General features: G+C 35.0%; 7 protein-coding genes across 9 annotated transcripts; 1 reads left to right on the top strand and 6 right to left on the bottom strand.

The window, feature by feature from the left end:
• Positions 1-213: 213 nt before the first annotated feature.
• On the bottom strand, positions 214-3,599 carry LOC149724930 (protein maelstrom homolog). Its single transcript, XM_089892169.1, has 7 exons — positions 3,424-3,599; positions 2,906-3,013; positions 2,325-2,409; positions 1,769-1,918; positions 988-1,151; positions 838-892; positions 214-761 (listed from the first exon to the last, which is right to left on the bottom strand). Exons 1-7 carry the CDS (start codon positions 3,592-3,594, stop codon positions 451-453), a joined length of 1,044 nt encoding a protein of 347 aa, XP_089748295.1. The 5' UTR covers positions 3,595-3,599; the 3' UTR covers positions 214-450.
• Positions 3,600-3,764: 165 nt separating this feature from the next.
• Positions 3,765-5,042, bottom strand: LOC149724929 (RNA N(6)-adenosine-methyltransferase mettl16-like). The gene has a single exon (XM_089892168.1). It carries the CDS (start codon positions 5,040-5,042, stop codon positions 3,765-3,767), a length of 1,278 nt encoding a protein of 425 aa, XP_089748294.1.
• Positions 5,043-5,560: 518 nt separating this feature from the next.
• On the bottom strand, positions 5,561-7,672 carry LOC149724928 (sodium-independent sulfate anion transporter-like). Its single transcript, XM_089892164.1, has one exon. It carries the CDS (start codon positions 7,666-7,668, stop codon positions 5,836-5,838), a length of 1,833 nt encoding a protein of 610 aa, XP_089748290.1. The 5' UTR covers positions 7,669-7,672; the 3' UTR covers positions 5,561-5,835.
• Positions 7,673-7,709: 37 nt separating this feature from the next.
• Positions 7,710-9,983, bottom strand: LOC149724927 (ranBP-type and C3HC4-type zinc finger-containing protein 1-like). The gene has a single exon (XM_089892166.1). The coding sequence runs from the start codon at positions 9,731-9,733 to the stop codon at positions 8,156-8,158; it is 1,578 nt and encodes a 525-aa protein (XP_089748292.1). The 5' UTR covers positions 9,734-9,983; the 3' UTR covers positions 7,710-8,155.
• Positions 9,984-10,132: 149 nt separating this feature from the next.
• Positions 10,133-15,171, bottom strand: LOC149724926 (chromatin target of PRMT1 protein-like). Of its 2 annotated transcripts, none has more exons than XM_089892175.1 (6): positions 14,967-15,171; positions 14,629-14,702; positions 13,132-13,318; positions 12,661-12,727; positions 10,669-10,722; positions 10,133-10,598 (listed from the first exon to the last, which is right to left on the bottom strand). In XM_089892175.1, exons 2-6 carry the CDS (start codon positions 14,691-14,693, stop codon positions 10,342-10,344), a joined length of 630 nt encoding a protein of 209 aa, XP_089748301.1. In that variant the 5' UTR covers positions 14,694-14,702; positions 14,967-15,171; the 3' UTR covers positions 10,133-10,341. The 2 variants fall into 2 exon arrangements, with proteins under 2 accessions (XP_089748301.1, XP_089748302.1); XM_089892176.1 differs by having other exon boundaries at positions 14,629-14,694; positions 14,967-15,107.
• A 47-nt stretch (positions 15,172-15,218) lies between these two features.
• LOC149724925 (uncharacterized) lies at positions 15,219-17,326 on the top strand. The gene is made up of 3 exons (XM_089892172.1): positions 15,219-15,444; positions 15,669-15,769; positions 16,476-17,326. The coding sequence occupies exons 2-3, from the start codon at positions 15,688-15,690 to the stop codon at positions 17,264-17,266; spliced, it is 873 nt and encodes a 290-aa protein (XP_089748298.1). The 5' UTR covers positions 15,219-15,444; positions 15,669-15,687; the 3' UTR covers positions 17,267-17,326.
• Positions 17,160-21,569, bottom strand: LOC149724924 (uncharacterized). 2 transcript variants are annotated; one of them, XM_089892170.1, is made up of 6 exons: positions 21,374-21,569; positions 20,988-21,149; positions 20,300-20,425; positions 19,490-19,604; positions 18,680-18,794; positions 17,160-17,996 (listed from the first exon to the last, which is right to left on the bottom strand). In XM_089892170.1, exons 1-6 carry the CDS (start codon positions 21,567-21,569, stop codon positions 17,799-17,801), a joined length of 912 nt encoding a protein of 303 aa, XP_089748296.1. In that variant the 3' UTR covers positions 17,160-17,798. The 2 variants fall into 2 exon arrangements, with proteins under 2 accessions (XP_089748296.1, XP_089748297.1); XM_089892171.1 differs by having other exon boundaries at positions 17,160-17,993.
• Positions 21,570-21,649: the final 80 nt, after the last annotated feature.

The following is a 21,649-nucleotide window of genomic DNA, read 5'->3' as shown; positions in this document are numbered from 1 at the left end:
ACATTTATAAAGGATTAATTGCACCCTTCACGGCCAAATCAGGTCAACAGATAATCACATAATAGTTCGACCCAAAAGTTTAAATACAAATAAAGGCTTGGTAACTCGGTAATACCAGACATTTAAAAATGCAATGTTGTACTTATTTTGTTATAAATCAATTGAATATTTCATAAAACTAATTTTACACATTTCATAATAAAACTTCGGAAATTTGCCCAGTGTGTTTTTATTTAACAGTTTAGAAACGAAGTAAAGAAATGAAGGTAAAATGGAATGAAATAAAAGAATGTAAAAACAAAATGTTCCTCACCTAAAACACAAATGAAGTAGCATCATAATTGAAACACAGTTATAAAGAAGACACAGTATTCCACCAAAAACACTGATAACGAAAGATTTATTATAGAACGAAATTTGGGCTGGCATAACAAACTTTATATATTGCTGTTATACCAGGCAAACCTCTGAAAATGAAGATTGTGATTTAACTGGTAAATGTGACTCTGTAATGTCAACATTATAGATGCCTGAAAAGGTATTTGTCATCCAGTAACAACAGCGCTTCACTGTTAGCAAGGTACAACAGGTACATTCTATTTCTTCATGGTATTCACACTTGATGCCAAGTTCGTAATCAAACATACTGCTATTGCATCCAGCTGTTATTAATATAGGAGAGAGACAAACTGGTTCTGTATACCCATATAACGCAGATGTAATGGATTCAAAGCCATATACTCCAAAATGATTGTTGTACCCTTCAAAACAAAATGTAACAGTAATGTTATTTTGAGAAAATACTAAATGTATAACATAAATAAAATTTAGTCAAACCTGCTTTTTCGGCAAGCCAATGTAGACAAAAACAGTTTTTTCTTATTTCATTTTCCTAAAAAAAGGAAATGTTTGGTTGGTAAAGTACTACAATTCAAATGATTTAGTGTAAGATTACTTAAGAAAAAACAAACAAACTAACAAACTAACCATGCACAGTAGGCTGTTTTCCACATCACTTCCTGTAAACAGAAACAGCTCCTTCCAAATATTTCTATAGTCATCTCTACCCTGGCTGTATAGATCCTCACTGATCCGATGAGTTTTTTCAGTGTGAACTTGAACTTCAGCTCGTAAGCCAAGTTCTATAGCACCTGTTGGTTTTTGTTATTTTTAATTTTTTTTTAATTTATAAGAATTTAAGTTTGAATACATTTTGTTATGTGAATACACCGATCAAATGCTGCAAGTCAAAAATACTGTGTCAGATTAGCTGTTGCATTTGTTGCATACTGCAACAGCAGTTTGCTAATATAGTGTTTTTAGCTTTAGAATCAACAACAGCTAACATGGCTATAGTGGAACACCAAGCATTTTGTATAGCAAATAGTAATAACCAGAGTCCGTATATAAACATCACCATAGAAATCTTACAGGGCAACCAAATGGGGCTAATTTTGCCGATTGTTTACCCTAGCAACGGGAATTTTGAAACATCTTTTTCTGCTTAGTCGCAGTTTATTTATAGAACTCAAAAACTTCAAGTCACTTTTGAGATTTAATAAATCTACACAACTACTTAAAAATTTGATTTTCTATAATCTGCATCCTGTATTTGTATTCAAAACACAAAATATATTAAATTTAGCTTTATATGTACATATTTATACTATGTCTATGATCAATTTAGTCCCATTTGCTGTGTGCTATGTGATTTCTATGGGCGACATGAAATAACTCATGTTTATATATGGACTCTGGTAACAACTACCTGGATTTATAAACTGGTGCCACTCTCCAATAATTCCTCTTTCTATTGAATATTTTATGCAAGCAACTTCGCATGGTTTATATCCTTCTTCATTCGGCAACTCATAGATGGATTGGAAAGATAGAATATGAAATATTGTACCAGCAGGACCTGTGTTGAAATTGTATTATGACAGTTACATAAACGCATTAAAATCAGTTCACGCATTTCCTGAATGTAGAAACATTCCAAAATATTGAGGTCATAGTAAACATGCAGTACACTACTTACTCATTTAGTGAAAAAAAATATGGTCAAATAAGTGATAAAATGTAAAAAACAAATTCGGTATATAAATGATTATAGTGAAAAGATTAAACTCTGGTTCGAGATGACGATGTCTGTTGTTTGATTGTATGTTTAAATCATAAAACTTAAGTTGACACAGAAATAAAGGAAGCACTGTTCTGGTAACTGTTGCTTTAACTGCTACATTTTCACTTTTAAAAATGAACATACAATGCAGATTAAAAAAAGTACTGTCAAATATTTTAAAAGTAATATTTTAGTGTTTTACCTTTTAAACTTGACCACATTTCTTTGAATAGTTTGATACCTTGTTCCTCTCTCTCTTTACTAAGTGCATCAAATACCAAAGTACCCTGTAAATATTATCTGTTATATTTTTTGAAAAGTTATTGTTATTTGTAAGACCTATTTACAAACTGACATTTGTGGTTATAGTATTAGCCTGGTAATCAGAGGAAAGACACTTAAAGATATTTGCAAGATTTGTTTTGTCTAAATTGTCATTTAAACAACAGAATAAGAGTTACCACCTACATACCTGTGTGGTTAATTGTTTTTTATAACTTGAATGGCTGACATTTTTGCCAGCAATGTGGCAGATAGTGTATGCAACTCTGCTGGTGATTATATCTTTATTATACTATATCAAAATTTTACAAAATAATTTTTAAAACAAGATTTAATCTCAATTTCAAAGGGTGTAAATTTGCTTGAGTACTAATTTAACATAGATTTAGTATGAGTTACATTGATTTTTACATTTTCTGTACTGTTCGGCCTTGTTCACAGCTGATGTGTCAAAGCGAAAGCAGATTTGGAATGCTTGTTTAAACATAGGCGAAAACTTACATTTCCTAAAATTGGTGTGACATCTGTTTGACCCTTTCTTCCTGACCTTCCCTTGTTTGACTGAATTGCCAACTTTTCATAGGAGAGTCTTTGCATGGGTTCTAATACCTGCAGAAACATTTTAATTGGATGCTAATGTTTTGTCAAATCCTTATTGCCCAAATTGATTATATCCCATGATAACAAATGTTAGGCCTATACCCGCCGTAGCCTGTAATCTGGTACAAAATCTTATCCAAGTTACCTGTATGGGTACAAGTGGTGTGTTTTACATACACTTTTGTTTCTATTGGAAGTTTAACTTTATAATAATTAAACATAAATGGCTCCTTTGTCTGCTAAGTGTAGCGACCACGCTTATTTTCTTCCAATTAAATGTAAATATAATTTTAAATGTAAGCGTGTTTTAACAACTGTTGTTTTGTTTCTACATCCCGTCCTTTCTTTAAAATGTTTTTAAATCTTAACCGAACAGACAAATTATTAAGTTATTAGTATTATTACCACTGACCACTTACCTGCCATTTATCGTGTACTTCACTTACAATATCACTTTTCTTCAGCGATTTATTGTTTTGACGCAGCAAAGAAAATTGGTCATTTAAAAATACGGCGAAACCATTTTGAGGTGGTTTTCTTTGTTTTTTTACAATACCAGCAGCATTTTGTTCTGCAGCACAGGCAAGCATGTTTAAATGCTATGTATATTAAGTCAACCTATTCTAATTTTGTATATTAATTTATTGTTTAAATATACTGGTAAAACTCAAAAAGTTTAAATATACTGGTAAACATTAATTATTGGTGAAACAACTAAAAATCATATATTTTGTAGCTTGTACACCGTTAAAAACAATCTTTAAACTTTTCCTTTGAGAAACACAGCTAGATTATTTACTTTATCTCTTTGAGATTGATCTTTTGGTATAAGATATAATGTACAATTCCCATTTAACGAATGAATTTCAATTGATAATTCAACTTCCACAGAGGTTTCAAATTTCTGTTCATTTACTTGGTTTGTTTCACAACTTTGAACAGAATTATTTTGTTTCTGTCTACGTTTTCGTCTTGTATGACACCAAGAATCTGCTTGAGCTTTTATATAGAAAGTCAATTTACTAGTTTCTTTGGTAACAGTGTAGTTAACCGATATTTCTTCAAGTATTCTTTTTAAACTTGTTAAGCATTCTTCTAATTTATGGACCACTGATTTTATCTGAATAGGTTTTTTCTGCTTTTTAAGGATAGATTTTTGGAATAAAGACACTGGTAGTGCTTGCGAGGGAATATCTTTTAAAAATGTCCAAGCTACCCCCCATCTCATAGTATTACCTTGGCAAAATTCTGTTGTAACTGTTGTGGTGATATGTTTACCTTTTAAAATTGAAAGAACAGATTTTAGGGTTTGCTTCTTTCCAAGCATGATAGAGTACCACTTAATCCTATCCCCTACAGTCATACTTTCTTCTACCATTTTTGTAGCAAATTTTAAATCTCCACCTTCAGAAATTGTCTCAGTTTTACTCCCAGCACAAGAGGAATTAGCAGTTGGTCGCATTTTTGTGGCATCCATTTCCACTTGGTCATTGAAAAATGGTGGATTACACATACATGCATCTAGTTTTTCTAATTCGTTGGGAAAAATTAGTGCACCACTAGATTTAATTAAAGTTATTTTAGATGTCATATTATTATTTTCCACATTTTCCTTTGCAGATTGCAAATTTCTGTCATCAATGTCCGAGGCAAAAAATTTCCACTCTGGATTTTTAGCTACACCAAGCAAGGGGTATATACATGAGCTCCCACAACCGATGTCAAAAACCACTTTTTTCCGGTCAAAACCATTGCAGTTTAATATATCCTCTAGCCATAAGATGTAGTTTAAGCGGAGGGGAACAGTTGGGACCAGACTATTAGCTGGTAAAGTTAACTTAATCCCAAAGTGTTTTTTTAACAAAGCAATTGTCAGCTCTCGTACAGCAGCGCAGTTTCTGAAGTTAATAAACGGTTTACCAGATTTATTATACTGAACATACTTTTTGAAATCGGCAAATTCGTCTCCTAACTTACTAAAATCAGGGGGATTGTCCTTGTAAGGATTCCTAGGATGCATATAAGCATTGAAAGCCATTAGAGCATCCTACACTGCATGAAAATATATATGATGTTCGATTAGGTTAGGTATGAGCAATTTAAATATAAATTTTTAAACAGCCCAACACTTGAAAACTGTTAAAAATAATGAAAATCGAAAATAAAATACTTAAACAAAACATATTGCACTTGAAGTTTTACACATAAATAGGGAATACAAGAAAATGTATGTTATCAAATAAAATTACGCTAAAACAGTGACATTTCAAGATGTATACAATTTTGATCAGTGTTATATCATACAGAACATTTTGAGGTCATGTAATCTGGGTTACGTCAACACAGATAAAATCAGTTTGTTACGAACAGAAATGTTAATGAATTGAATCACAATTTGCATGACTTTGTAATACAGTAGGGGGGGGGGAAGATGGGACACCTTTTCATTCTATTTTCTCGTCCCATTTGGTAGTAAACAAAGAACATCAAAGTATTATAAAACCGTATCCTCACGACTCTCATAAACCTTTGTTAATTGTTTAAAACCCGATCAGGATATTTGGATATTATGATCAAAAGGTGTCCCATCTTCCCCCGCAGTAATATACTAAATAGACTTATTAGTAACTTGCTACTACATTAAAATCAAATATTTGTAACTTAAGGCACAGGAAAAAAAATATTTATATAAAAAAAACATATATATAATATATATATACTTCCAAATTAACTAAAATTCTTTTGAGATTTAAGACACTTTTTGATTACAAACAGTGGTCCAATGAATACAAATTATTTTTGTAAAGACGTTAAGTTTTAAAAAAAAAATGTCACACTGCTGCTGCCAAGGAGTCTTCTATATCTTGACAAAATAACAAATCATCTTGTATTGCATTGCGCAATACTTCTCTAACGTTTTCTCTTGCAGATGCAATAATTAGTTGTATATCAAGATTTTTAAGCTGGATCAAAAGCTCTTTGAAGGTTTGAGCAACTGTAAAATCAATTGTTGACACGTGCCTGAAATCGAGAATTAACGTTGAAATTGTTTCTGCTTCTGTGGTGACAATTGAAGACACTAAGTAGTCATATAGCTTTTCTGAAGAGGGGAAGTTTAGACTACTTTCTATTGAGATTATAACACTTTGCTTCGCTGTGGAGTCTCCAGTTACAGGTACAATGCTGTTGGATGTCAATTTCGGAAATGCCAACGGGCATAAAAGCATTAAAAGGGACACCCCTACACCTGCTATAATTCCATAGGGAATCTGCCAAAAACAGACCAAAAAAGTGGTGACTAATGGAAGCAGGTCAAGTTTTTTTGATCTCCATAAGTGGCGAACTGTGGCTACATCAACCATGTATGCAACAGCTGTAATTATAACTGCTGCAAGGGCTGCTTTGGGTATGTAAGAAAACAAAGGGGTAAGGAAGGCAAGACCCAAAAGTACAACTACACCTGTAAAAATACCCCCAGCTGGAGTTTTAACACCACTTTGAGCATTAATTGCCGTTCTTGAAAAGCTACCAGTGATAGTGTATGAAGATACAAATGAACTGATAATATTGGCAATTCCAATCGCAATCATTTCTTGGTTAACATGCAAAGTGTACGATTCTTTTCGAGCAAATGCTTTACCTATAGCAATGCTTTCCAAAATGCCCATTAGAGGCACAATTGCAAGTCCACTGCCGATGTTGGCTAGCAATTTACCAGTTGTGATGGTACTGTTGCCCTTTACCTCCGAAAATGCAGGTGGTTTAAATGGTGGAAGGCCTTCTTTGACGTCTCCAGTTAAGGTGATACAATCAGTTACTTTACAACTTGTAACGTCCTGTGTATGCACTGCATAAGCAATGGCAGCAGCTGCAATTACAATTATTGCATTACGTCCTGTGCTTAAAATCCACATTAAATATCTGGCATATCTTTGTACCTTTGTACCTGGCAATGACGTGTCCAGTTTTCCATATCTTAGCAGAAGCAATAAAAGAATACAGACAAACCCTACTACTATATCCCAAGGGTTAGACTTGGGTATATTCTTAAATGTCTCTATGGCTTGTGCAACAAAAAGGTTGGAGGTTGTTTTGACTCCAAGAATATGTTTGACTTGACCAAAACCAATGGTAATGGCAGCAGCTGAAGTGAAACCGCTGACCACCGGTAATGAGAGAAAACGCATTACAAATCCAAGCCGAAAAGCACCCATGATAAACTGTATGCAACCACAGAAGAAAGTTAGCATCACAGCTTGTACTGTATCACCTTGGGCGTAGGTATGGACAAGAAGTGACATAATTGCTGTTGGGCCAAGAGTCACATCTTTGCTGGTGCCAAAAACGCAGTAAATGAAACCACCCATAAAAGAGCTATACAAACCATATTGTATTGGTAGACTTGCTATCTGAGCGTAAGCAAGTCCTTGAGGGACAACAGTAAGGCCTACAGCTAAGCCAGCAATTATATCTAACTGCAGCCATTTCCAGTTATACTGTGGTATCCATAAGACGCATGGAAAGATAGTGCTGAAGAAACACCATGACGAGCAGTCTTTGGTGTATTCCTTTACACTGAAAGTTGATCTAGACTTCTGGGAAGCTTGTACAAGTGGAGTTGATTCAGTTGGTCGAGAATCTTTAGCTTTCGGTGCTGAATTCATTATTGTGTTTTTGCTACTACACCCTAAAGCACCTATGAACCCTATGAAATAAAATATTAAAATAAAAAACTCAGACAATGGTTTGATAGTAAATTCTAGAATATAATATCAAAGTTACAAATAAGTTATAACTGTAAGTGTTTTAGGTGTGTTAATACATGACAACAATTATGTTTGTTTAAAACATAGATTATTAGATTATAATACAAATAACAAGTTTAATCACCATACTGAAGCAAAAAACATGTGAAACTTAATCTCATTTTACATAATGATATATATTTAAACATTGACTGGCATTTTAAATTCACATATCTTGATAGAATAATACTAATCAATATCATTATTTTTTTTAATAAAATATTAAAAAAACTGCTTAATTAAATAAGAAAAAATTGAAATATTACAGTACATATGGTGAAACATAAACATGAAATGCTACCACCTTTTTCTTCATCACAAAGTAGAAGTTAAATACATAAACAAATCAATGGCAATTCACACAAGTAGGGTGACACTTTACCCCATTAACTTTACATTTGCAGCCCCCACTTGTGTCTCCATGGCCCCCTTCACCCCACCTTGGACCCCTGGTCACCCAACATATTTCAAGTTTACACATTGAGCATTGAACCCAATCACAACCATCCTTTTTTTGTATTACAACATTGCATTTGGGACAATGCATTGCTTTGTGAGATTTGATTAAACGTTTAAGCATTTCCATTGTCTTGTTTGCTTTTTTATCATTAGCGGACAGAGTTTTTAAACTATCTTGATACTGCTGACAATCTTTTCCTTCGTGAATTGCTTTGCAATTTAAACAGTTCGTTGCATTGCATACAGGGCATTTGAAGGTGTTGACAGTATCCACACACTCACACCAACCAATACAGTTTGGTGTTTTGCAATGAAAACTGTTGGAAGTTTGCATTTCTGCCGCAGACAGACTACGAGACAAATACTTTTCAAACTCATCAGGAATCAATAATGCCCTGATCTCTCGCTCTTGAATCTGTGATTCACATTGGTAATCATTATCCATATAAGGACATCTTACATCAGCATTATTATTTAACATGATATGGTTCTCCAAGCAGTCTTTGCAAAATGCATGTAGGCACTCTTGCAAAATAACTGTTTCTCCAGGTGGTGCATCGGTCATGCAAATCATGCATTCGGTTTCATCTTGGCTGAAAATGATTTGCCTGCTCGTAGCAGACAAGTGTTGATTGTAATTCTGCAGCCTCATATTTTCCCTATCATTGTTTGCTTCAATCTTTATTTCGTTGTTCTCTTGAAGTATACTTCTAGTGGGCATTCGAGCAGAAGTCTGTTCAAGGTTAGGCTGTTGGCAAATTAAACATTTGGTGAGACTGTTTATATTGAAATATGTGCAATGGCGGCAGATCCATTCATTTTGACCGGGTCTACCACCAGCAGTGGCGCCAACAATATCAAGACTTCCCTGTGATGGTATTGATACAGGTTCAACAACAGAGATCGGATTTTCATCTTCTATATCATTTTCGACAACCTCTGCTGGAATATCTTCTAAACCTATGAGCTTAATGTCAGTTTCAAGGGTCTCAAATGGCTCAACATCAACCAGCGGAGTATTTGGATTAATTTTGGGAGGCTGAATATAAACACACAAAACATCATTTGTTGTATAGACCCCACAGTCCTGTAATGTTTCATGATCCTTAGCAATAGACATACCCGATAGCAAGTACATGTTGTCTATACTGTACCTCCTACCAGAAAATGCCTTTTTTATGTTGCGTTTGGCAGTCCATACAGTCCATTCAGGACAGCATTCAAAACGATATGGGCCAGCTCTATCCCAGTACTCTTCAAAGTAAAGTTTTACTTTGATTAACGGTTTTTGCTGTACTTCTTTTAACGTTTTTAGTTTTTCTAATATAACCTGTTTTAATTTTTCTTCTTTCTTTTCGAGTTCTCTTAAAATAGCAACGTCTCCTTGCGCGATTCGTTCACGTTTTTTTATACAGTTAATCAACAGTTCATTTAGTTTTTTACATTCCAGCTGTTCCGTGTCCATGCCAACAGTATAACAAATAAAATACAATTTCAAACGCTTACCGAATCAAAACCCAATGTTTGTACGTCGTGAGAGACTCCGAACTTGAAACGAAATTGCGACAAGTTTTTATAAAATGAAACAAAACAAATGTAAATTGATCTGCTGATCGTCTACATGGGAATTCCCCATGCGCAATACATTGATCACATATTGCGGTTGACATTATTTTCAAACAAAAAACAAATAATTGTACATCAATGTACTTACGGTAGTCCAAAACAATTATATTTGAGCAAGCTACTAAATACAGTTCAAGTTTTCATTTTAGTCATACTATGTTTTAAGTAGTTCTAGACTGCTATCAATAAACAGGTTTTCCATATCTTTTACTTCATTTTTAAGCTCATAAATTTCACATTTTTAGAAACGGAAGTTTTATTTACAATACTTTCAATAAATGGTAATGAAGTGATCCAGTACGAGATATAAAATGTTCACTTAAACTACGTTGATTTTTAAACGCACAACAGTTCCATAAACATGTTACCAAGGCCGCGTTTGGGCATTCTACAGAGTTGGTTAATCGATAAAACTCATTCTGTGTCTAAAGTTTGGAGAAATTTGCTTCAAATATGGTTAGCCATATACTCGTCAAGCTCTGCATCCATCGAGCCCCTGGTCTTTGACATGTAGGAGTCCAGATCATTGTCCAAAGCATCCTTGGAGACTTCTTTTTTGATTATTTTCCCACCTCGATCCACAGAAGCCCCACGACCCCGGGAGCCCCTAAACGCACCCCGAGCTCGCCCTCTAAAGTTGCCGCGAACACTTTTGGTAATTCTTCCACTGAGCGGAGATGTCAGTACTCTTCCTCTGACAGATCCTTAAAAGAAATAAGTAATAAAATACAAGTTTACTTTTAAACACAGTTTAACTACAACTGCTTTCAGTACCTCTACCACGACTAAAAGTCCCCCTTGCTCTGCTGGTAGTAGCACTTCTAAAACCTAAAAAACAGATAATTACATTAAGTCTACAGAAAAACGTTGGCAGTGTATCACATATTTATATAATAGATAACACACTTTTTACAACAGTCACTCCAGTTAGCATGGGTCACAGCCCAGAGCTATAACATAGTATAAGGAAATACAGAGCTTAAATTTAAAATGTAATGTAACCCAGGCTACAGTTTTTGTTCAAATAAATGTTCAAACTCCTTAGGGACGAGTAATGCAAATATGCATTTTGAAAGAGGTGTTTACAAAAATGTTCATAATTTGTTTTATAGTTGGTAAAAGTTCTTACAGTTGAATTTTTTTGAAAGAGAAAGGAATTATCTACCAATTTAACGTTTGAAAAAGGCATCATAGCATTTAAAATTTTTTACCAAACTTGATTTGAAAACCCTTTAAGTATTTTTTAAGAAGATGGTTTATATTCTGCCCAAAAATCAAGGTTTTAACGTCATTCTGTCCAATAAAAGCGATTTTATTTGATCTCTATGTTGCTGTGAGGCTTCCCCATCTAAGTTACCGGTTAAAAATGTGATTTTGCGTAAAAACAGCTATGTCAGCTGTTTCTACTGTTTTTTTAGGTATTATGAAACAATTTTTACATAAAATATGTTTTTGTGTATATTATCTAACTTCATTTTGCTTCTACACATTGTTTCTACCTTTAAATTCATAATAAAACGTTTTTCGCAAGTTTTGTTAGGATTTTAGCGAAAATGAACTTTCAAAAAATGACGTCATCAGGTTATAATGACGTAATTGATCCCTTTGACATCACCAATTCAAACAATCATTTTAGTTCGGTAGTAAACAAACCAGGAATCAACTTTGCAATAGATTCCTGTAATGTAATTTTTACCTAAAAACCCTAATTACACATAAATACAAGATTTCTGATGATGTCATTCAAAATTTGATGACGTCATCAAAAAAAATCAAAATACAATCTTGTAGCAATTTTTCCAAAGAACAAAAGTCTAATTGGTCATTTTTCGCCAGCACAAACGCCTGTGTCGCTAGGGAGCAATATGTGACAGTCGGTCAAATATGGAAAATTTGTTAAAATATATCTCTTCTCCAAAGGGTTAAATAAACGCAAATTCTCTCAAAACTTTTATATTAATAATATTAATATTACAATTATGGTAGCGAAGATTTAGCAATATTTAAAACAAAAAGACAGGATATAGCGACAAAACAACGGTTGTTAAAACACACTTAGTAAAAAACATGTTTACATTTTACATTAAAGGGCCTAAACACACCCCATGTCACCTTTATTTTTTATGGTAAATTCATAAAGCAACTGTTTTATTGATTCCAAAAATACTTTGCTTATTAAAATTGGTCCAGTATAGGCGTAGATATTCGTCCTCAAACAGTGATCTCTAGCGCTATCCTTTTTTTACTACGAGCTTCGTGATTGTGACGTAGGAACGTACTAGTCACGTGACTGATTCATTCGTAAAAGCGAAACCTGCGTTTTTTTTGTGCTTTTTTGCGTTTTTTTTGTTCTCTCGTTTTTCGCTAAAAACACTGCCTCTCGCCTTTCTCAGTGTTTCTGAATGAGAGCGGCCACGCTTCAACAATTTTGTGACGTGATTTGTCACCTGGGTAGTACACTTCTCAATTTTTTCGCCACGCAACTTTCAAATCAGTTTTATAAATTTCACGGTGTTTGAGCTGGAATATCTATGGTTATACAGAACCGATTAAAACAAGTAAGGTGTCGTTGGAATTAGAAAAACACACTCTATCTATTAAAGCGATGTACATTTGAGTGTGTTTAGGCCCTTTAATTGGAAAAAAATGGTGGTCGCTACACCTTGCAGTCAAACAAGCCATTTATGTTAATCTATTTAATAATAAGTTTACTTCTAATAGAAATAAAGTAAAACAGTTAACATTTCATAAAAATCAAGATCATACCTCCATTTTGAGAGGAATTCAATCCACCTCTTCCTCTAACATGTCCCAAACGTTCTCTGACCGATAGCTGAATAAATAAAGGGCCGATAAACTAAATTCAAGTGAAAAGAATCTATCCAGTTAAGCACAAATTTGTTGGCCGTTGTATGAAAGAATGTAACTTACTTCCTCGCGTGACCGGAAAACGGCAGTTGTGAAACACAGGCGTCCTGTTTCATACACCTAGTGCTAGTTTACGAGTTATGTTACCTTTTACTTTGTAAGTGATACTTTTTTTAAAGGGTGGGGTGGATTTTTATGTGGCTGGTAATTTGGACCAGTGGGTTGAAGCAATAACCGTTAAGTGTTTTGATTAAGGACACATACACCCATAATGGTAGCAGCAAACAGCCTTGAACCCATTACCTCTGGGTTAGGGGAGGCAGCGCTAAACTCTTTGCCGGTCGGACACGATAATGTATCATAAATCACCTTGGGTGGGGTTGATGCCTGTGGTGTTTGGGGTTTGGAATGACCCAGTGCAGCTTCCACGGCGGGCCGTCTTTCCATCTGCTGTGCAAGACGGCGGTTCTTGTCACTGGCCATTCGATCAGTAGAAGTCTGAGCGCGCACGGTTTGCGCAGTTGGTGGCGGCCGTGATTTCATGATGGTTGTGAAACTTTGGTGACGGAATGAGTGAGATTTTCTTGTTATTACCACTTATACCAGTCGTGCCATGCACAGTGCTTTACAAGTTTCTGTCACAGGGTTTAAATGGATGGTTCTCGTACTGTTAATGATTTTTTTGACACATTTTTATTTCTTGTGTTATTTTTTGTTAACATGTAATTCATGTGGCCGTTTAATATGTAAATTATAAATACAGCTATGTGAAATGTGGAAAATTTGTTTTGTTGGTCCCCATAACCAAGCTATGACAATGGTCCAATTTATTAAAAAAGTGTAGATAATGAATTAATCCAAACATGGCCGGAAAATGAAAGTCGTTAAACAAGAGCGTTCTATTTCATACACCTCGTGCCAGCTTACGAATTACCAAGTATGTTATTTTGTAAGTGATTATTTTTTGAGGTAATTTTTCTTTTTTTCTTAAGTGTGGCTGATAATTTGAACAACCTATTAGAGACCACTGGGTTGGAGCAATTGAGGTTAAGTGTCTTGCCTAAGGACACATACACCCACAATGGTAGCAGCGAAGAGCTTTAAACCCATTACCTCTGCGTTAGAGGTAGGCATGCTAACCAACCAAGCTATGATGCCGGGCAATATAGTTTAAAGTCCTGCAGCTAATGTGTTTTTGCACACAAACTGGGTACTAATTTGTACTTAAGTGGTCCTGGAAGCTATATCATTGATTAGGCATATCACTAAACCCATAGAAATAATTAAAGAGGGGTTGGGAAAGTTTAACAGGATATTGCAACTATTGTAAAAGGTAGTAGCAAATATACAGCTATGCAAATTATGAGATTTTATTTGTGTGGTGGTATGTGTTATTTTATGTGTTGTACCTTTGAAGTGTGTGTAATCTTAAATTTTCTATTTTTGTAGTGCTCTACAGCAAGATATTTAAATTGATTATACCATGTAACAGTTAGCTGAAGCCATCCAAAACCTGCTCTTAAAACTTATTTGCCACTTACGCACATGTATGAGCAGGGCAGCACTGCAACAATGGCAAACAATCTGAAGAGCCTCTTACTTTCCAAAAGGAAATGGGCCCAAGATGTTAAACATTGATGCAAATCACACGTTTTTACTTAGAGATCGCAATAATGTGTCTTATAACTTTCCGAGGCATTAATTTTATTCATTATTGCCTCATATTAGCACAATGTTCCGCATTATTCACCGCAGATTTAATTTGTGCATGCATTTTTGTAACCGGGTTTAAATCTTTATATTTTCATGACCAGTTTTGGTTCAGACATGGCAAAGTTGGTATAACAGAAAATTTGGCATTCTCACCGAGCATTTAAACTCATTTTGGTTGTGTTCTTGAAGGTGATTTTTTGTAAATTGCTCTCAGCCATCCTGTAATGCTAAAACATTCCAATTAAACAAATTTAACTAAAAATAACTAATTTCCTATATGTCTACATTCTTTCAACAGTAAAGGAAAAACCATATATAAACTTAAAGTTGTAATTTTTTACCCTGAATTCTTTATTTATAGAAACTACAACACCCTTATAACAAACGAAATTGCGCTCACAATTTGACTCAAATAACACTTTTGTACTCGATCGCTTATAATAAAATACAACACGCATTAGTGAAATAAACATATAAATGTACACACTTACTTTGTTAAAGATTCAATATGCGACTGAATGTTGTTCTCAGAATAAAAACCAACCTCCCGTTTCGTTAGATTTTAACGCTTCAAAAAATTCACAAGCAGTAAAATTTACTACAACGTAGTTTTAAAATGTAGTTGTCATGACACGACGCGACGTGTATGGTCCCAACTTTACATGAACATCGGCATGTGAATTTTAAACTATTGTACAATAGTTTAGTTTTTAGGGGGTTAATTAAGTTGTATTATCAGAGTCAGTATATAAGCATGTTTATATACGGACTCTGTGTATTATATATTGAAAACTTATTTCAAGGAACAAACTTAGCGGCATGAAATGCGAACTGCTGGCTCTGGTTTGAATATGGTTAACCGGGAGTTAGTAAGTTGCTGAATAGCTGGACCCGTTCGCAATAAGAATACCAAACTTCTGCATTCTCAACTACCTGCAGCAGATCCAAGTCGCAAACTTTCTGACATTGGTAACTTTCTTTTTTAAATTGCTCACATAAAACTACGTGCTTACTTATATTAGCAACGTATTTGTTTTGTGCATGCGCAGCAGTTTACTTTTCTGAATAGACAATGCCGTTAAAACATACTGCCCTTGTCGAATACAATATAGTCTTCCATACAGCTTATCCTATACAATAGTGTGAAATTCAGTAGGAAGTTTAATATTTCACGTCAAAATACACTTCAACAGGAAGTTCATATGCTGAACAATGGAGTGTGTGCACAAACCAGGAGACGCGTTTGGTTGCGTTCGGTTCGATCACCTTGGCCACACTAGCAACACATGTAAAGGTAATTCTGTTGTTCCACAAATATTTTAATGTCTTTACACACACTTTTTTTTTCATAAATGGCTCGTTTGTCTGTTAGGTGTAGTGACCACGCTTATTTTCTTCCAATTAAATGTAAACATGTTTAACTGTACTGTAAGCGTGTTTTCACAACTGCTGTAATCAGGTAATCCTTTAGCTGGTGGCCACCTGAAATTTTTGTTTCAAAATGTTCCTTAGGTCTCCCTGATACCCACTGTATAATTTTTTTTTCAAAAAAGTCGGGCGTTCGTGTCGAAAACTAACTTTGAAAGTGCACGAAATCGTGCTGCGTCACCGTATTTTCCACACCAGCCGTTATGAATTAAACCAAGGTTAGATTATTACGTCATAGAATGCGTATTGTTACGTTTGATTCCTACGTTAAAACAGTGGGAAAAAACAAGGCTGTAACGTATGTAATATACCACTATTGTGACGTAACAGACCGCGATTGTGACGTAATAAATCGTTAACCTTACGCAAATCAGACGAATTACGGTGACGAAGCATGTTTTCGCGCATTTTTAAAGTTAATTTTCGACACGAACGCCCGACTTTTTTGAAAAAAAAATTAGACAGCAGGTATCAGTGAGGGCTATAGAACATTTTGAAACCAAAATTTCAGGTGGCCACCAGCTAAAGGATTACCCTGTAATCATATTTAATCTATTTATTTATTGATTTAGGTTACATTCGTCCTTCTGTATGGCTTAAGTATGGTGGAATTGCATTGAACTGGTTAATGGAGTCCATATTGTTACAGCAATGCTATTTTCGAACATGGAAAATGAAGATAGAGTTCACTTCTGCTGTTCAGAACCTGCATAATGGATTGCGTAAAGTTCCTGGCAGCAAAATAGCCATGGATTCTATGATTGTAGGGCCAAACCAAAGTTATGAGTTTTCTTTTGATGTGTGTGGTGTGTGTGACAAATACCTGGTATGGAAATGTGTCATCACTAATGTTGCTCATGGATATAAAGTTGCTGTTTTGAATGGCATGAGTGAGTTTTGTGACCCTACCCAAATCAATAAAGCTACTGAAATATTAGAAAAATCTAGTATACATATGCATGCAAATTCTTCCTTACAGCTTGATTTGAAAACTGTTCCATTTAATGATAAAATATGGGAGACCGTATTTCCTTTAACACATCTAGATCTAAACAGCAATGTGATTATTACTGAAAACTTAATGGACAACTGCATTAACGCCATGCATGAAGCTAATTGTGCAGGTGTTTTAAAATCCTCTGGAATTCACAGTCATATTGCTGACTATATTGTTAAAACTAGCGCATGTGAAATTTTTTCAAATGTTACCGCAGTACCCGGCGATGAAATTGCAATAGTAATTTGGCAAAATAATATCCATAAGCGAATGTTTTACTTTGTTATTACAAAATGCACATACATGGTGGCCACTTTCACATTACAATTATTTGATAATATTAGCAGGGACAATCCAAAATTGTAGGTACAACATTATTTGCACTGTATGTTTTAATTCAAGTTTTAATTTTTTGCTTAAAATTTCTGCCAAAATGTCTTCATTTTGTTGAGTATGCATTTACAGAATTTTTATAATTTAAATACGATTATGTATCTGTATTAACTGCACTATGCTTATTTATTTTATATATGATACAAAACAATTGTATATCGTATGTGCAATAAAAGTTAATTTACTCAAAATTTTGGTTCACCATAGCTTAATGAATACCGGTTTCAAAACTCAATGCTGCCACAGTGCCGCTAGAAACTATGTCTCTAGCTAATTTGCCACAGAGCAGCGATCACTTATTTTCTAATTTATGAGCTACACACACGAAAATCCAACCAAGTGCAAAGTTTTACGTTCTCGAAGCGCGAAAGGACAACAATAAAAAAAACATTTAATAAAGTAAAACACAATAGTCTTATTAGGGTGTTAGTTACAATTTTGAAACGTATATCACACTATTAATAAATTGGACTTTGCAATGTTGTCACATCAGAAAAAATAAAACTTATAACATTAATGTTAAAGCGGTGGTAAAAGTGAATAGTAAAAAACTCAGCGTAGTTCTGGCAGTGTTTGCACTCGATTTGTCATTGTAAAGATGATCACAGTTATTCGCTGACGCACAACACGTGAGACTTGTGATGCCAGTGTCTACTGATCGTCGTTTACGAGATGCTGGCGGCGTCGATGGATTCGGAGGCTGCTTTTGACACAAAAATTTGCGCTGCTTTTATGTTTGTATAAAAGTGTATGTATGGTATTAGGGTGGGGTAAGACGGGACACCTTTGGCATATTATATCCAAATATCCTGATGAAGCTTTAAACAATTACCGACGGTCTATGGGAGTTGCGAGGGTACGGTTTTATAATTCTTTGAATGTTCCTTGTTTACTACCAAATGAGACGAGAAAATAGAGCTAAAAGGTGTCCCATCTCCCCCCACCCGTACTATATACTGTTATGGAAGGATGTTAAGAGTCACGGACATTAGGTGATTGCGATAATTATTGCTATATAGTTTATTGTTTTAGCGATGATTAATTGATTAGCGAATAGTAAATGACGTCACGGACTACGTGAGCTATATATCGACATGCAATACGTTCTACGTAACATATGATATGATGTTGCGAATGAACAAACAAAATGTTCCATGCCATTTCCCAAGAAACCCTTCTGAACTACATACTGCCCTATATGCTGCTCGCCCACGGGAAAGCTTCTGCTTGATTCCTATACACACGTAAGTATGTTTTCCATATTAGAGCTACTATATTTATACCGTGCTTTCACAAACAAATACTATAGTCGGAAATAACAAGTAAAGAATAGCCTCGTGACGTTTTAAGCAATAATAAATCACCGGTTCGAAGATAACATCATACCTGATTCGGACATGGCTCCGTCAGATTACTGCATAGACAAGTACCCGCGTAACCCGGGGCAGGTACTCCTCTGAAACATCCGATGGTGTATGGGAACTCGGTGGTTATGTGGTATCTGGGCAATAAACACAGATTTACAAAATGTGTAGGCTATTTATTATTACACCGAAAATATCAAAGGCAGTTTACAATGGCTGTTTTTCTTAAATTCGAAAATAAGTGCATTTTTGGTCAAATGTTTTTAGTCCCAGCAAACACATGCAACATTTTTATCATCACTTTGTAATTATAGCAACGAAATAATTAGACTCGGAATAAAAGTGTATATGCCAGTCGTTTAATTACAGTTTAATCAATATTTTTTTTCCAATTTGTAGAAAACAATAAACATTTAAAGAATTGTACGGTCACGACTTTTATAGACCGTTGTTATAGTTGTTTAAAACACAATCAGGATACTTGGATATTAAGTGCTAACCGTGTCCCGTCTTCCCCCACTCTATTTAACTATAATCTATATAGTAGGTTGGCGGAAGATGGGACACCTTATCATTCTATTTTCTCTCTTTTTTTCCATTTGGTAGTAAACAAAGAACATTCAAAGAATTCTAAAATCGTATCTTAATGACTCTCTTAGACCGTCGTCAATTGTTTAAAACACGATCAGGATATTTGGATATCATGTGCTAAATGTGTCCCATCTTCTCCCATCCTACTATATGTAGAAGGTCTTACGAAGAGACACGCCAGGGAACCTAGGATTTCGGCCAGAGTTTGCCCTATTAATAGGAATATATGTCGTATACAAACCTGTACTTTCGGTAGCGATTGTATCTCCCATTGCATGCATCTAAATCCGCTTTTGTAATCCTTCTCCCTGTTTCGTCGTTGGGACCATATATTGGGAAACCGTCAAATGCGACACCTATGTACCACATGTAATAACATCCAATTATAACCTCAAGCTTAAACTTTTGATACCTTTAATCAGTTTAAAAATATTAAAAACTAAGCAGTCGTCGAATTGTTTGCCAACCGGCGTTGGCCAGGACGACTAAACAAATAGCGCAACTATAGTAGGATGGGAGAAGATGGGACACCTTTTCCTTCTATTTTCTCGTTCCATTTGGTAGTAAACAAATAACATATCAAGAATTATAAAACCGTATCGCCACGACTAATATAGACTGTTGTTAATTGTTTAAAACTTGGTCAGGATATTTAGATATTATGTGTTAAAGGTGTCCCATCTTCCTCCATATAGTACTATATAGTCGTTATAACATGGATGCTTTTTTCACACACCTTGTGCGCGCTTACAAGTTACCACATATATGTAAGCCAGCAAAAATGTTAGATGTTTTAAATGTCGTCAAAAGGCTTGCAAAACACCATGACGGTATAATGTAGCAAAGTAAAATGAATGGATATATAGTAGGGTGTGGGAAGGTTGGGACACCTTTTCATTCTACTTTATTGTCCAACTTAGTAGTAAACAAAGAACACTCAAAGATTTATAAAACCGTATCCTTCCGACTCGGATATTTTATGTGCTTAAGGTGTCCCGTCTCCCCCACCCTACTACAAATACGAATTAATCTGATAGCAAAAATGTCTAACCTATTAGTTGAGATGGGTTGTTGCAGGTGAGCTTAAACAAACACGCGGGCGTCATCATGTAATGGTAGCGTCCAAGGTCGTCAACCAACCCCCAACACTCATCCAAGTTATCTAGTCGCTTTTTACCTATAGAAGGAAAAGAATTTTGTGAAATGATTTGCTGCTTTCAAACCGAGCAAGAATAGTTCATGTATGACAAAACTATTTGAAAATAGAGTATTCGGAACCATGAGGTACTTACATGGGCTCACACACTGTATAATAACCATTATATTTGTCTCTTTGATTACGGTAACTTTATAAACATTTTAAACAAAAAAACAAACAAGATATAGCGACAAAACAACAGTTGTTAAAAACGCTTACAGTTAGAAAACATATTTACATTTATTTGGAAGAAAATAAGCGAGGTCGCTACACCCACTAAGTTGGTTACCAGGCACTTGTTGCATATAGATTTGTTAGATAACGTAGTGTGGGGAAGGATGGGACACCTTTTTATTCTCTTGTCCCATTTGGTAGTTAACAAAGAACATTCAAAGAATTATAAACCGTACACGATATCCATAAACCGTTGTTAATTGTTCTAACACGATCAGGATATTATGTGCTAAAGGTGACCCATATTTTCCCACCCTATATTATATCTTACAGCTGTAGCGTCTACGAAACCATTATCTTTCCTCACCCTTGTCGCAGCAATCGTGAGAATACGAGTTAAATATCGGGACTCCGTTAATTGCCATACCGATGGGACCATCAGGTAAACATGTCGTAGCTGATGCAAACACAGGCGTTGTAGGTAACTTTATAGAATAGGTTTGTGCTTCTATTTTGCTTGCTGCTTTTCCTGTACGGAGAAATAAAAAATCTGAATGTTGAATCAAACTCCCAAAATTAACCGAGAAAATTTCAGAGAAATAATCACCTACAAAGTAACATACATGATAACTCGTAAGCTGGCACGAGGTGTATGAAACAGAACACCCGTGTTTAACGGCTATGTCGTTTAGCCTACCGGCTACGCGAGGTTAAAGTAAGTTACATTCATTCAATCATTAAAAAGGAATTCACCTGTTTTGTGATCTGGTATACCGTTGCTCTGAATTTCATATGTGGATAGATTTGTGTCCAAAAGACGTACAAAACCTTGTACACCTGTATTCGATTCTGTGTAGACTCTTGATTTAAACTGCGCAAGCTCCAAAAGCGTGAGACAACTGCCTAACTCGGCGATGAGCACAAAAAATAAAAATCGGCCGAGGTACATACTGTTCTTTGATGCTTAGTTCCAATCCTTACTAAAGACACTTATCGAGTGAGCTCTGTTGTGTCTTTCACTACACCTAT

Source organism: Ciona robusta, chromosome 14 (assembly GCF_009617815.1).
Source record: "Ciona robusta chromosome 14, ASM961781v2".
Classification (NCBI taxonomy): domain Eukaryota; kingdom Metazoa; phylum Chordata; class Ascidiacea; order Phlebobranchia; family Cionidae; genus Ciona; species Ciona robusta.
The sequence above is the reverse complement of the archived record's forward strand: the minus strand, read 5'-3'. Positions and strand labels throughout refer to the sequence as shown.

Coding starts and splice junctions, on each gene's coding strand:
- LOC149724930 (XM_089892169.1), bottom strand. CDS start 3,594: ATGCTTGCCTGTGCTGCAGAACAAAATGCTGCTGGTATTGTAAAAAAA. Junction 1,152..1,768: donor GCACCAGTTTATAAATCCAG/GTAGTTGTTACC, acceptor AAAAACCAACAG/GTGCTATAGAACTTGGCTTA. Junction 893..987: donor AAAACAGCCTACTGTGCATG/GTTAGTTTGTTA, acceptor TCCTTTTTTTAG/GAAAATGAAATAAGAAAAAA.
- LOC149724929 (XM_089892168.1), bottom strand. CDS start 5,042: ATGGCTTTCAATGCTTATATGCATCCTAGGAATCCTTACAAGGACAAT.
- LOC149724928 (XM_089892164.1), bottom strand. CDS start 7,668: ATGAATTCAGCACCGAAAGCTAAAGATTCTCGACCAACTGAATCAACT.
- LOC149724927 (XM_089892166.1), bottom strand. CDS start 9,733: ATGGACACGGAACAGCTGGAATGTAAAAAACTAAATGAACTGTTGATT.
- LOC149724926 (XM_089892175.1), bottom strand. CDS start 14,693: ATGGCTGAGAGCAATTTACAAAAAATCACCTTCAAGAACACAACCAAA. Junction 12,728..13,131: donor AGGCATCAACCCCACCCAAG/GTGATTTATGAT, acceptor TTATTTATTCAG/CTATCGGTCAGAGAACGTTT. Junction 10,599..10,668: donor GACTTTTAGTCGTGGTAGAG/GTACTGAAAGCA, acceptor ATTTCTTTTAAG/GATCTGTCAGAGGAAGAGTA.
- LOC149724925 (XM_089892172.1), top strand. CDS start 15,688: ATGGAGTGTGTGCACAAACCAGGAGACGCGTTTGGTTGCGTTCGGTTC. Junction 15,770..16,475: donor CACTAGCAACACATGTAAAG/GTAATTCTGTTG, acceptor TTATTGATTTAG/GTTACATTCGTCCTTCTGTA.
- LOC149724924 (XM_089892170.1), bottom strand. CDS start 21,569: ATGTACCTCGGCCGATTTTTATTTTTTGTGCTCATCGCCGAGTTAGGC. Junction 21,150..21,373: donor TATACCAGATCACAAAACAG/GTGAATTCCTTT, acceptor TTCTCCGTACAG/GAAAAGCAGCAAGCAAAATA. Junction 20,426..20,987: donor TCACGATTGCTGCGACAAGG/GTGAGGAAAGAT, acceptor TTCCTTCTATAG/GTAAAAAGCGACTAGATAAC.